Below are 13,550 nucleotides of genomic sequence, written 5' to 3'. Positions count from 1 at the left end.
GTGAAAATCATAGATGTATATACCTTTTGACCCAGCTGTTTTACTGGGGTTCACCCCGCATGTATGCGCATACCCGTGAAAACTGCCATGTATGCGGGGTCATCCACTGCGACACGCACGTCTGTCAGTGCAGCCGTATCATTGAATACTCTGCAGCTGTAGGACGGAACAAGGACGCTGTCCTTTTTAAATTTTTTTAATGTTTATTTTTGAGAGAGACAGAGCATGTGTGGGGGAGGGGCAGAGAGAGAGGGAGACACGGAATCGGAAGCGGGCTCCAGGCTCCCAGCTGTCAACACGGAGCCCGACGTGGGGCTCGAACCCACAAACCGCGAGATCGTGACCTGAGCTGAAGTTGGACGCTTAACCGACCGAGCCACCCAGGCGCCCCGGAAGCCGTCTTTGTACCAGCACAGACAGATGGACAGACACGGTACTGAGCACATCCACATCGGCCTTGTCCGTGGACGGAGACGCTCTGGAGAAAGAAGCAGGGAGCTTAGTAACAGTGACTTGGGGACAGGTGCTCTGGAATGGAGGAGGGGGACGTGAGTAAGGCTTTCTCCGGCAGACTTCCGTGTGCACTGCGAATGTGTCACCTATTCAAACAAAGCAAAAGCTGAGCTTGCAGGGTCATTTTGAGGTGAAAGAGCGTGTGTGCAGAGCCCCTTCCTTACCGGTGCCCGGCACGCAGAGGAGATCCTCCAGTGGGAAGTCGGCACCGCTGTCCGGCGTGCCCCAGACCTGGAGGAGACCCGGGGACCGCCCCTCGAGGCCCGTGCTTTCCCCACGCTTGAGCCCGTGACCTGCTAGGGAGCGCCCCTTGCGCCTTCGAGCTGGCGCCGGGGGCCTTGGCCTGTCGCGGTTCGCGGTCGCCTGCGCTGCTGGGCCGGACTCGCAGGTGCCGGGGCGGACCCGTGTGTGCCCAGACGCCCCGGCGGGCGCAGAGTGGAGGCTCCGCGGTTTGTCCGTCAGGTGCGCCCACAGATCTGCTGGCAGTCATCTCCGTGCCCCTTTTCAGTCGGGAATGAGAGCTCTAAGTGGGTTCTGTCCTCCCAGGAACCTTTGCTGTAACCGTAGTGCTGGAACTATCTCCCTTCACGCCTCACGTTTGTTGGACAGTATGACGAGTTGGAATTCTCACGAATTATTTTTGGTGTGTCTCTTTAAGCGGCACACGAAATGTTCTCCTAAGCACAGTGCTGGAAGTTTTTAAGTCTGTCCTTAAAAATTTCCACACAGGAGAGAGCGGCAGAGGTGTTGTGCTGGCAGGACCGCGATCTGGTTGTGGTGATGCGTGAGGTGCAGGAACCGAGAGCCGTGGGGTCGGGGGAAGGACGGCGGCCCGGCCGCCCGGCCGCCAGCCCGCGTCGGCGTTGCAGCCCCCGACCGCCTGACCGGGCCGCCACCCCAGGGGCCGAGGGCCACGGCGGCCTGAGGCCTGCTGGGGCAGCCTGGGCCCGGTGGGTACAGCAGGGTCCGATGGGTGGGGAAGGCCCCGAAGTCACCTCTGGAACCTCTTGTGGAGAAGCAGTGAAGGCCTGAGGGAGACCCTGCCAGAGTGGTCGCTGGGCTTTTAGGTTGCCCGCGTCGGAGTAGGTCAGGTGCCTTTTGGGGGCGGGTAGGAAGGGAAAGAGGGATGAGAACGTCGGCTGTGTCCCCAAGGCCAGCTTGTGCGTCTGTGTCAATTAAGGGGGCCGGCCGGGCCGTCCTGCAGCTCCGACACCGGGGCAGTAAGCGGCGTCACCTGCCGCTCGGTGACCCCTGCCCGACCCCCCGGGCCCCGCGTGCTGTGCAGGGCCAGGCCTCCCTCCTCTCCCCTTGTGTGGTCCGGTAATCTGTAGCAGCTTGCAGGGTTCATTCATCTCTTCTGTGAAGCCAACAGGTTATCTCACGTTCTGTGATTTTCTGTAAGAGGCTGCGCACGCGGGAGGTGCGCGCCAGGCGGATGGCGGGGGAGGGAGGGCGGTTTGCGTCGGCGGCCCTGAGGCTCGGGCTGGGAGTCCCGGCCGCTGGGTGAAGCGGTACGTTCCACTCACCGGGGTCTGCCGGGCTCCCGGGGAGACGGGTGCCGGGAATGTTTGGCAGGAGGAGTGTCCACAAACGTGGGAGTCCTAGGCACCGGTGGATGGTTTCTGGTGATGTGATCGGGGACCGGGCGCCCCGCGGCCAGGTTCGCCAGCCGGGCAGCGCGCGCTTCTTGTGCCTTGGGGTGGTTTTTACTCTGGCCTTTTGTTCTCTGGTTTTAAAGGCCGGACTCCCGATGTGTGCTTTTTAAAGGAACGGCTGGTCAGTGGAGCAGAAATTAGCACGGAGCAGAGTGGCAGTGGGCAGGCACATACTCCTGAATCAATCGTCCGTTTGTTTCTTTAAACACCACCTTGTTCCAGAGAAGATTTGGAGGAAGTACTTATAAAGATGCACACGGGACAGCGACTGGGAGTGAGGAAGTTTCAGTGAAGCCAGGGCTGAGGTGGAGCCCAGGAAGTGTGCGTTGACGTCCCGTGTGCTGTTGCCAGCGGCTGCACAGGGACTGCCCGCCCTGGAGCGGCCGCAGCAGGGGGGCAGGGGCAGGGGCAGTCAGCAATGACTTACACCACCGTGAGACGCAGAGGGGCCAGGAGGCGTAGCGCTCCCCGCTGTGAGGACCGCGAGATTTTCCCCGGGGTCTTCGTGGAGAGGGTGCTGTGTGTAGGTGCCGGGAATCACAGATCCAGACGCTCCTAGCCTAAGAAACGAACGTGGCCCGGGGGCCGGCCCTGTGGCCAGTGCGTCCCAGCGCCTGGTACAGTGTGTGGCTCAGAGTAGGCTCCCGACAGTGTGTGTCCAATGACTGCCTCCCTCCGCGAAACCCAGTGGCCTGACGCCCAAGCGCGATTCTAGAGAGTAATTCTACAAGGGGCCCAGATGCTCTTCGCTGGCTTGGCCGACCGCGGGATAGAGAGTGCAGTGCCTGGACGGACTTCCCTTCTCACCGAGAAGCAGACACGTTTCTTGCTGGAAAAGTAGACCGTTAAGGCTTCTCCATTGTGATAACTTGTTCTCCTTTGTCTTCACAGAGACTAATAGACAAGTCACGCGTAACCTGTGTCAAATGGGTTCCCGGTTCGGAAAGCCTTTTCCTAGTAGCCCACGCCAGTGGGAACATGTACTTGTATAATGTGGAGCACACTTGTGGTACCACAGCCCCCCACTACCAGCTTCTGAAGCAGGGCGAGAGCTTCGCCGTGCACACTTGCAAGAGCAAATCCACGAGGAACCCTCTCCTTAAGTGGACGGTGGGCGAGGGGGCCCTCAACGAGTTTGCTTTCTCCCCAGACGGCAAGTTCTTGGCGTGCGTGAGCCAGGACGGGTTCCTGCGGGTGTTCAACTTCGACTCGGTGGAGTTGCACGGCACGATGAAGAGCTACTTCGGGGGCCTGCTGTGTGTGTGCTGGAGCCCGGACGGCAAGTACATCGTGACGGGGGGCGAGGACGACCTGGTGACGGTCTGGTCTTTCGTAGACTGCCGAGTGATAGCTAGAGGCCACGGGCACAAATCCTGGGTCAGTGTTGTGGCGTTTGACCCCTATACCACTAGCGTGGAAGAGAGCGACCCCATGGAGTTTAGTGGCAGCGACGAGGACTTCCAGGACCTCCTCCATTTCGGCAGAGATCGAGCCAATAGCACGCAGTCCAGGCTGTCGAAACGGAACTCTGCCGAGAGCCGCCCCGTCAGCGTCACGTACCGGTTCGGCTCCGTGGGCCAGGACACACAGCTCTGCCTCTGGGACCTCACGGAAGACATCCTTTTCCCCCACCAGCCGCTCTCGAGAGCAAGGACACACACGAACGTCATGAACGCCACGAGCCCTCCCGCCGGCAGCACCGGGAACAGCGTCACGACGCCCGGCAACTCCGCGCCCCCGCCCCTGCCCCGCTCCAACAGCCTCCCGCATTCCACCGCCTCCAGCGCCGGCAGCAAGAGCGGCGTGGCCGACGGGGCCATCGCTTCCGGGGTCAGCAAATTCGCGACGCTCTCCCTGCACGACCGGAAGGACAGGCACCACGAGAAAGACCACAAGCGAAACCATAGCATGGGACACATTTCCAGCAAGAGCAGCGACAAACTGAACCTGGTTACTAAAACCAAAACGGACCCCGCTAAAACCCTGGGGACGCCCCTGTGTCCTCGGATGGAAGACGTTCCCTTGTTAGAGCCGCTCATCTGTAAAAAGATAGCACACGAAAGACTGACTGTGTTAATTTTTCTTGAAGACTGTCTAGTCACTGCTTGTCAGGAGGGATTTATTTGCACATGGGGAAGGCCTGGTAAAGTGGTAAGTTTTAATCCTTAATGCTGCACCAGATCTAGAACTCGAATAGGTAGTGATTTTTTTCTTGCGGGAGGGTGGGGTGTACAATGAATGTGAATGGCACTTCGTACTCTTAATGTAAATCTAAATGCATCAGAGCCATAATTTTGGATACTGCATGCCATGTAATTCTGAATCATTTGATAATTCAACTTAGAACGTTTAAAAAAATATAATCAAACTAATTGCCAGCCAAGTCAGTCACCCTCCTGGGAATATATAGAGTCCCAAGGTTAGCGTTCCTGTATTAGACGACTTCGATTTTAGGAAAATCATGACCGTGTGGGGAACAATGACTTTCAATGCTAAAATTAAAATTTCTGCTTTAACTGGAATATTTTTGCTTAACTACTCAATTAGAATGTTGTACACCTGATCGGAGTGTGTGTTCAGTATGGGCGGCCATTAATTGTCATTTATAGGCCAGTTTTTATCTTAATCATAAAATGTTTAGGAATCTATGAAATTTAACTTTAGGAACAAAGCATTCAGCAGGGTTGATTGATATTATTTTTACATTGTTCTGGCAATCCACAGAAAGAGAAGAGCCTTAATTTTTAAAACCCATTTTAGTCATTTTATGACAATTAAAATTGTTTATTAATAAACATCTTTTTTCAAAGAAGCAGTTTGTAGCACTTTGATTGAGAATCTGTGCACTAAACAAAACCCCACACTCCTCCGAGCCTGGCTGTCCCGGGGACCGTGGGCCGAGGGCGCCAGCAGCGGTGGTCAGAAGTGCCTGTTGCCACAGAAGCCGAGACCCTTCACGTTGGATGCGTTTTGCTTATGTTTTTTTTCCAACAAGGGAAAGGCGGTTTTGGTTTCTTTTGTGTTTTTTTTGTTTTGTTTTGTTTTTTTGTTTTCTCGTGTGTGTGTGGGTTTTGTTGTTGTTGTTTGACGATGTTTTTTGGTCAAAAAGGCACGACCGTGGCCCGGGACGGACTCCGCAGCCCCGTTTTGTGAAGATTCCAGGCGCTTCCAGAGGGGGCGCTGGTCTGGGTTTTGTTTTCCCGCCCAGAGTGGGGGGGGGCGCAGGTGCAGGTTGCCCCCTTCTCTTCTTACTGGACGGCTGTCGTGGCTCCGCTTGGGCTCTGTCCTCAGTGGCTTCCTGCCGGAGGGCCTCACCCCTGGCCCTGGTGGCCTCGTGGCTGCTCGGGAGCCGTGGGAGCGGCCGTGGGAGCTCCCTCCGGGGGACCCCGAGCTGCTTCTGCCGGGGCGCTTCAGTCTCGGGTTCTCACGCCCGTGGTCCCGATCACCTGTGTGAGGAGTTGCAAGTTCCAGTTTCACCTGGAGGACCCGGTTCTTTGAGCTGCGTGTCTTGGGTTCAAGACGGCGGTTATCTTGTTTGTTAACTTATTTTGGTCGTTTCGGCTTGTTTTCTGTGTTGCATACCTTTGTGATGAAGCCTAGAGATGCTGCTCGTTGACACGAGTTGAGTAGTGGCTGCGATTCAGCGAAGCAGACACCGGGGGGCTTTCCTGTCCCTGCAGCGCCCAGCTCTGGTGCCGGAGCAGCGGCTCTGTGTGCTCCTCCCGCAGCCCGTCCCCACCTTCCCCGGGCCCCCGCTTCCCGGGCCTGCTTGCCTCCCCCCGCGCCTCCCGCTGGGGCCATCCGCTCTACCCACCCTGCCCCTTGAATGCGAGGGGTTTCTGTTACCGATGGCAGTGCTCTGCCCCGCGAGAAGCCTGCTGGCCTGCCGGGGGCATCTCGCCCCTGCCGTTTGTGCGTCGTGTCCCCGGGTATATGTTCGTGTCCCGTTGGCTTGTAAGATACGGTCCTCTGTTCCTAAATGTTAACTGACCTAAGGTTAGCAAAGTCAGCCGGCCTTGGGGACGGTTTCAACTTTGGAAGCGAAATCAGGCTGTTGGATGGAGAGATTCGTAGCCAGCACTCCAGGTGCAGTTTTACGTCGTTTTCGAGATTTCATTTCAAATGCTTCTGAGGCATTGAGTATGCGGTTTCAAAATTCAGGACTTGTATTTGGCCCAGGTAACGAGCGGCCGGTCCCAGGTAAGTAGCCTTCGTGGGGAAGCTTATGCTGACCTGGTTCTGAGGGCATCGCTCCAAAGGCATGATGGGTGCGCTTTCTGGGGACCGGGCGCTCTCTGATCCCTTTCACCCCCTGGCACCCTTAGCTGCACGGGCTGCGGTAAGGGAGGGACGGCTCCGGGGGCACTGCTGGGCGACCCGGGCGGAGTCTGTCGGTGGGAGTCGGGGGCAGGAGAGGCAAGAGGAGGAGAGTATGGTTTCCTTAAAATCAGGCCTCGACATGTGCTAATAGGAGCCCATGGTGTTTCTCTCCCCAACCCCCCCCCCCCCCCCCAGTGTTAAAGACCATGGTCCTGTCACAGTTTGGGATTTGGGGCTTGGTCACAATCTTGTTCTTCCAGTTTCTGGGGTCCCCTCTCCGGGGACCTGCTGGGTGTCAGGAGCTGGGGGGCACCGCATGGCCCGCTCTTGTGACACCCACACCCTTTCCTGCAATCCGGAGGAGCAGGAGTAGAGCTGCTGGCCGCTGGCCGCTGGCGGAGGGGGCGCTTGGAGGGGCGGGCCTCCCTTAGACTGGCTTCCCATGATGACTCCTGCAGCTGTGGGGTGCGGGGAGGGGGGCCACCGGGGTCCTGATCTCAGGTGTGTAGGGCCCAGGGCCAAGCTGCTTCCACGGTGGCCCTGGGGTGATTTTGTAGTTTCCGCACCAAACTTGGAGCTTCCTCACTGAAACTGTTTCAGGTGTTTTTGCTTAAACGTTATCCTGAGCAAGAATATCTTTTGTAACCCAACTTCTGGAATAGAACAGCTTTTGGCAAGAGAAGGCCGTTACTGCTTGGCCAGCACAGCTTTCCTACCGTGCGTGGTCCTTTCTGCCTGCCCTGCCCCGGCTCGCCTCTCTCCAGCCTGCCGTGCTGTGGCTTCCGAGCCCCCCGGCCACCCCAGCCCTTCTCTGAGATCCTCCCTTACTCAGGGGCAGGGGGGTTAAAATCCCTTCGAGGGCTGGAGAGAGAAGCCTTTGGAAAACGCCGCCTTCTTCTAAAAGCATGTGTGTAAGAGGCAGTGGGCAGACTCCTGAAAAACAATCAGTAACTTAGGGTTCTACATTCACTTAAATAGTGGTAAAGAATCCTAATTTTGTCTCGTGTGCTGATTGAAGCTTCTGGCGTTTTTGAAATGTTCTGTCGCCATTGCCCGGAACTGAGCGTCCGCGCCTCTGACGGGAAAGGGGAGTCAGCTCTTCAGGGGCCACAGGAGCGAAGCGCCTCGAGGCTCCACCTGTCTGCGGGCCTGCACACACGTCCCGGGGGACCCGAGTCCCAGCTGGCGGGTAGCCGGGCAGCCGCACCCCCGGTTCCTCCACTGAATCGTTAAGACCCTCGTCAGGTACTGAGTTTGTGCAGAAATCGGTGGAGCCGCTCGGTCAGACGTCTGCACCGTGTACGGGGCTCCCCTCTCGCCTTGGGAGGGAGACGTTCGGTTCTTTGTTGGGGAAGCTCAGGGGGTGAGGGGGGAAAGCCTAAGGGTCAGGGAGGGCCGGGGAGGGAACCCGAGAAAGACCTAGCGGCAGAGTTCCCTGGGCTCTTCCGGGAGGGAGGCGCGAACGCAGCGTCCCGCTCTGCGCCCGAGGGCCCGGCCGAGGCCAGCCTGTCCGAGGCCAGCCTGTCCGAGGCCCCGGCACTGCCCCGCCCCTCCTGGCCTCTGAGCCACTGTCCCGTTGAGGGGCTGTGCCCACTGTCGGGGTGTCCTCCCTCAGCAGGGAGCCTCCACGTGCGTGTGGTGGGCTTGATAAGTAACCTGGCAGCGTCAGCCGTCCTGGGGACACATCAGGGACCGATCGGCGAGGCCCCCCATCAGCACGCCTGTCGCACGGGGCTGCTTGGGACTGTCATGGGTTCGGGTCGTCAGGGGGCTCAGCGCCGTGAGCCCGGCGATGGCCCGCGAGCGCCGATGGCAGGCTAGAGAACGGGGTCCAGGGCTTGGGTTGAAAAGCACTTGGGTTCAGAGCCCAGGTTCTGAGCCGTAAGAAAATGCACCCTCTCCCCACCCTGTGGAGGGGACAGTCCCCCTGGTACCTCGGTGACACTCGAGCTGCTGCCTCTCGAAGGGTAAAGGAAGAATTTCCTGCGTTTTTTATTTCTGTATACCTAAGTTTATTAAGGACTGCTGTGTTAGGTGGCATCGTATAAAATTGTATGATTATTTACGTTTAATGAAAATCAGAAGTGAAACGTGTGTCCTTTTTTACGTTTTCATCTAACTTCTTGACAAATAAATTTGATGAAGAGCCTTCCTAACATGACATGCTGGGAAGTTCTTAACTGTTACAGTAATTAATGAGGCTTTCATGGCAGTATCGGTGATTTCTCATGTTAAGAAAACAGTGTTTGTGTGGCACTGTCTTGGGTCTTAGCTGTTCCCTCGTCCCCGTCGCGGCCAGTGCCTCCCTGCCCACGCGTGTCCCCAGGCGCTCGGGGGCCCTCTGTCCGTAAACGCGTGCCAACACCGGACGCGTAGACAGTTTCCAGTGGTCGCTTCCACAGCGAGGCTGTACGGCGGTCCCAGCTGGCCGGAGAAGGAAGCTTCTCGGTGCTTGTTCACGTCGAGAGCGCCAACAGCCACGGGAGTTCCCACGCTTCCGCCCAGTTCCGCGTCCTCGTGACTGGAGACTGACAGCTCCGAGCGGCAGGGGTGCCGACTGTCCCGTCTGGGCGAGGGCTGCCGACGGACTCCTCGGCCGCGCCGGGTGAGGCCGCGACGGACTCCTCGGCGACGGCGCGGACGCGTGAGGGGGCGGCCTGGGCCGCCAGCGGCTCGGCGTCGGGCGTCCCGTTGGGTCCCCTGGCCAGTAGCTGGGGGCACCGAGGCGGGCCGGCTCCTGGAGGAGCTCCTGTCCCGGGCTGTCCTCGTCTTTCTTCCTCCTCGTCTCACATGGCCCGCCCGAGGCCTCGTGGCCGCCGTGGAGCTGTCCTTCCGGAGACGCCCGGCCCACGTGGGGTGGGGAGAGTCAGCGGTTCGCCTCGTCCTGCAGGGAGGTGTCCTCCCCCAGCTGCACCCCGGCCTCTCTCTGGCCCTGAGCCCCTCGAGGCCGGACTCCAGCCTGGATGGATCTGCAAGGGCCCCGGAGGCTGTGGGAGGTCACCTGGTCTGGCCCCGGGGCTGCTCCTTGACAGGAGACGTTCGGGCCTGGAGCTCCCTCCGGGCTGCCTCTCCGCCTGCTCCGGGGGCTGGACCCCGAACCCTCTGACGGTGCCGTCCTCCCGAGCGCCCGGCGCGAAGTGTCGTGCACTTGGCCTCACGCTGAGCTGCCAGCGCAGAAGAGCCTGTCGCTCGTCCGCCCTCACAGCGGCCGACCTGATCGCCCGCCACAGCAACGGCGTGTTTTTCCCTTAGCGGGGAGTAGATTTTCGGCCCTCAACGCTGCGAGGTTGACAGCAAGTTGAGAAAGACACACACAACATTTTAATCTTTTAAAAATAGTTTGTGCCTTGAAAAAATACTCCATCCTCCCGTGTCTGCCTGTCGGAAGAAACCGTTGACTGTGGACCCGTGGTCTCCTGCAAGGGACAGAGCCTCTGGAGGCGCCCCGTCCCCTCCCCTCCTTGAGTGCTGGTGGCCTCCAGACCAGCATCTCGCTCTGGGTGGGGGCCAGCGTGGCTGGGACCCTCTTGAAGCGACTCCAGCCAGAGGCACTTCTAGGGCACACGAGAGCGTCCCCTCCTCCTGCCATAGGAAGGGGGTGCTTTCTCCCCAGGCAAAGTTCTGAGCTGCCCTGACATGCTTGTGCCCCAAGAAAGCCTTTTGCCCGGATGTCTGAAAAGAGCATCATTTTCTCCGGGTGAGTTTCTCTTAAGGCATCAGGCCGAGTGGTCTCCCTGGGGGAAATTGTCACCCCCGATGTGACCTGTCGTTGGGCAGGTCAAGGCTACCACAGGGACAGGGTCTGTTTACTGCCCAGCAGGAGCCAAGGCCCCAGGCCCAAAGTGAGCAGTGGGTCGGGGGCCACGAGGGGCCCGGGGGGGGGGGCGTTGTGGGGGAGTCACCCTCGCGGGGAACCAGGGCTGTGCTGTGCCCACCCCTGACCCTGGCCGTGCGGTCTGGGGCTTCGGCTCCGCCAGGCTTCCACGGGCTCTTCATGCAGCGCTTGGGTCATGCGAGCCGTGAGGGTCTCGTGGAGGGTCAGGCAAGAGGGGTGTGTGGCTCGGGCGTTCTGGAAGAAGTTAGCCTGCTGAGATTTCTCACTGTGCCCGTGCCATCTGTAGAAGGACATCAATTTACAAATGGCATCTGCCTCTTAGTCTCTGTGTGACCAAGAGCTGGAGTATCTCCTCGCTTAATTTTTGAGTGAGATCTCTAGCGGCAATAAAACGGCAAGTCTGGTGACGGCGGGACAGCCTAGTAAATATTAGACTCCGGATTGTCACTATTCCAGTAACCTCTTCCTTCCTGGGGCCTGATAGGGTGTTAGGCAGATTCGCGGGGTCTGGGCCGGGGCAGACTTGCTGTTCGTGAAACCGGTCCCCACACCGCTGAGGACACCGACTCGGCAAAGTCGTCGGGCAGGCCAGACGGGCACGGCTGTCTCTAAACCGGGCCTGGTCTTTGCTGTCCCCTCCCCGTGAAAATAACCAGTGAGGACACAGTGAAGTGCAAGCCGGCCTCGGGAGCAGGCAGACCGGGCGGCAGGGCCACTGTGCGTCTGCCACGGATGGCGGGTCCGGGGAGGCCCCCCCCCCCCGGGATGTGCCCCCAACTGTTCTTACGTGACAATGGCAGCTGGCCTCCCTCCTGAGAGTGGTCTGGTCTCTGTTGGGGGCCTGTGTGTGTTCTCCATCTTTCTCTTTGTCCCCCAGTAACCTTTAAACTAAAGCACGGCGTACAGGGAGAAGGTGAGCTGGACATTGAATTTTTGTTTGAGCGGCAGTCTTTCCCCGGTGCCTCTGCTGTCCATCACGGCAAAGCGAGTTCCATCTGTAGGAGGCGAACGGGTGTGGGTCTGCGTCCCACTGACCTCCCGCTGCCGGTGGCGAGACCCGGCCCTCGCCCGCTGCCTGTGTCAGACGCGCCCTCGCGCCCTCCGAGGAACGTCACGGACCCTCACCCGCACACCACAAGCACCTGCACCCCGGGGTTCGGGGCTCCCTGGGCGGGGCCCGGGTGGCCCGCCGGTGGTCCTGCTTCCGCCATTCTGTCCCTTCTCCCTTTGCTGTGGTTGAGGGCTCCAGGGAGCCCTCGGGTCTCTCACCCACAGCCGGGCCTGGCATCCCGGGCTGCTCGCCAGCTCGGTACCCGAGGGGCGGCACCCTGGGGGTGGGTCCCTGGCGCGCACTGCTGCACCGTGTCCGTTATTAAAGACTCGTTCACCAGGGTTGACATCGGAAGGGCTAATAACCCTGTTATCCGGACCCTGCAGCTCCCTGGACATGTGGCAGTAGAGGGTTGTTGTGAGGAGGGGTGGCGTTGGGGGGGGTGGCGTTGGGGTGGTCGCTCGCTTAGCTAACCTTCACGGTCTGTTTCGAGCCTGGGCCTCTCGGACAGCGGGGCCGCAGGGGGTCATTCCTGTGGGGTTGAGGCTTCGGCCAACGGAAGCCGGAGAATGTGTGTGTGTCGCCTAGGAGGAGAGGAGAGCGGGCCTCCCTGCCGGGCCCCAAGGACGAGGCGGCATCTCGGGGGAGAGGAGATGGTCAGCCAGTGGAGGCGCCGTGTCCCTGCTGACGTCAGGCCCAGGAAGCCGGGGCCCCCGGCCACCTCCGTGCCTTACCACCCGCCCTCCACGGGAACTGCACACCCACAACCGGAGAGAGGCTAAGGCGTGGGGCGGGTGGTGGAGGGGGTGGTGTTGGGGCGGCCAGGCCCGCGCTCGGCACCACAGCCTGTCGTCCAGGGCCACCTGTGGCCACAGAGCACCGGGAACGGGGCCGGGCCGGAGATGTGCTACAGCGTCCGCCTCAAAGGCTTTGTGGGAAAAAAATAACGTCAAGTCCGTCATTCGTAATTTTTAAATCGATTCTGTGTTGAAATAACATGGGATATATTAGGTTAAATATATTGTTTCACCTTTTTCTCACTTGTTAAATGTGCTACTAGAATTTAAAATTTCACACGTGGCTTGCCTTGACCTTGTGTTGGACAAGGCCGGTCTAGAGATACCACCTTCCCTAATGTGTGTGTGTGTGTGGGGGGTGCCTTTCTCAGAGTGTCCTTGGTATTTAAGTGCAGCCACCGCTGAGCAGGGTGTGCGGCTCTGTCCCCAGACGGGATCGTGGTTCTCCCGTTGGCGGGAGGAGCGGAGTACTTTTCTCTGGTTTGGAGAGAAAAGCGAGGTCTTTATTTTGTAGACTTGACAAGCTGTCCAGGACACCCCGTAGCTCCCGGAAACCACTTTGTTAGTCGGAATCACCTGAAACCTTGACGAGGGAGGCGGTGCATCCTCATCTTAAAGGTTTCCTCACGTCGCCACCGAGAGGGCGTCGGGCCTTGCCGGCCCCCCCCCCCCCCGCCGCTCCGTGGAGGCTGGGAGGCGGCCCGAGGTCGGGTGTGCTGAGCCGTCTGTCCCGCGGCCCCTTGATGGGCGTGAGCGGGAAACAAGGGGGGCGCGTCAGACCAGGCTTGTGCTCCCGGACGCCCTGCGCGGGGCTCGGTTGTCACACCCGTTGGCCCTTGGCTTCCTGATCGTGTCCGGAGTCACGGGGGGGGGGGGCAGTCTGAAGAAACGAGGCGTGAGTGGGGGGGGCCAGCGACTTGCCCGGCTTCCCTCCGGCCAGGTGTGGGCGCGGCCCCGGGGTGTCCGCACAAGTGCAGTGGGTGAAAACACAGCCGCGATTTGCGTGGAGTTCAAGGCTCGTCCTGGGTCCACGAGTCACGGACGGAAGCATTTTGGGGGCAGCGTAAGCGTGTGTTCACAGAGCTGAAAAGCCGTAGCTTCAGCGTTGCCCTCTTGTGACCTGAAACTTCTCCGTGACGGTCACCCGCCAGCCCGTGACGGAACTCCGTGATGAGCACACGCGCATCCACGCCCACGGTTGTTAGCTCTCGGCGGCGGCCCCGCTCACACGTGGAGTGCCAGAGGCCTGCCACCTGCCGGGAGGGGCCGCCCCGTGGCACACACACCACCTCCTACACCCTGTTCCCCGAGCCGACACAGCGCGGGTGTGGGCCGCGTTCTGGGCCTCCCCACCCGTGGCCCAGATCCTTCTCTGTCCA

General features: G+C 59.7%; 1 protein-coding gene across 7 annotated transcripts in view; it reads left to right on the top strand.

Annotated features, from left to right (window-relative positions):
- The window catches only part of WDR20 (WD repeat domain 20), a 66,219-nt gene that overhangs the window by 51,322 nt on the left and 1,347 nt on the right, over window positions 1–13,550 (top strand). For 4 of the 7 annotated variants that reach the window (XM_049612114.1, XM_049612111.1, XM_049612113.1 and 1 more), the window contains one exon: window positions 3,060–4,319. The exons of 2 other annotated variants lie outside the window; for them this stretch is intronic. In XM_049612114.1, coding sequence (XP_049468071.1) covers window positions 3,060–4,319 — 1,260 coding nt within the window. Of the gene's footprint in view, window positions 1–3,059; window positions 4,320–13,550 lie in introns of those variants that run through there. One more of the 7 variants, XM_049612118.1, reaches the window with a different exon arrangement.

This window comes from Panthera uncia, assembly GCF_023721935.1.
Source record: "Panthera uncia isolate 11264 chromosome B3 unlocalized genomic scaffold, Puncia_PCG_1.0 HiC_scaffold_1, whole genome shotgun sequence".
Taxonomy (NCBI): domain Eukaryota; kingdom Metazoa; phylum Chordata; class Mammalia; order Carnivora; family Felidae; genus Panthera; species Panthera uncia.
Note: the sequence above shows the minus strand (reverse complement) of the source record. Positions and strands in the feature narration are given on the sequence as shown.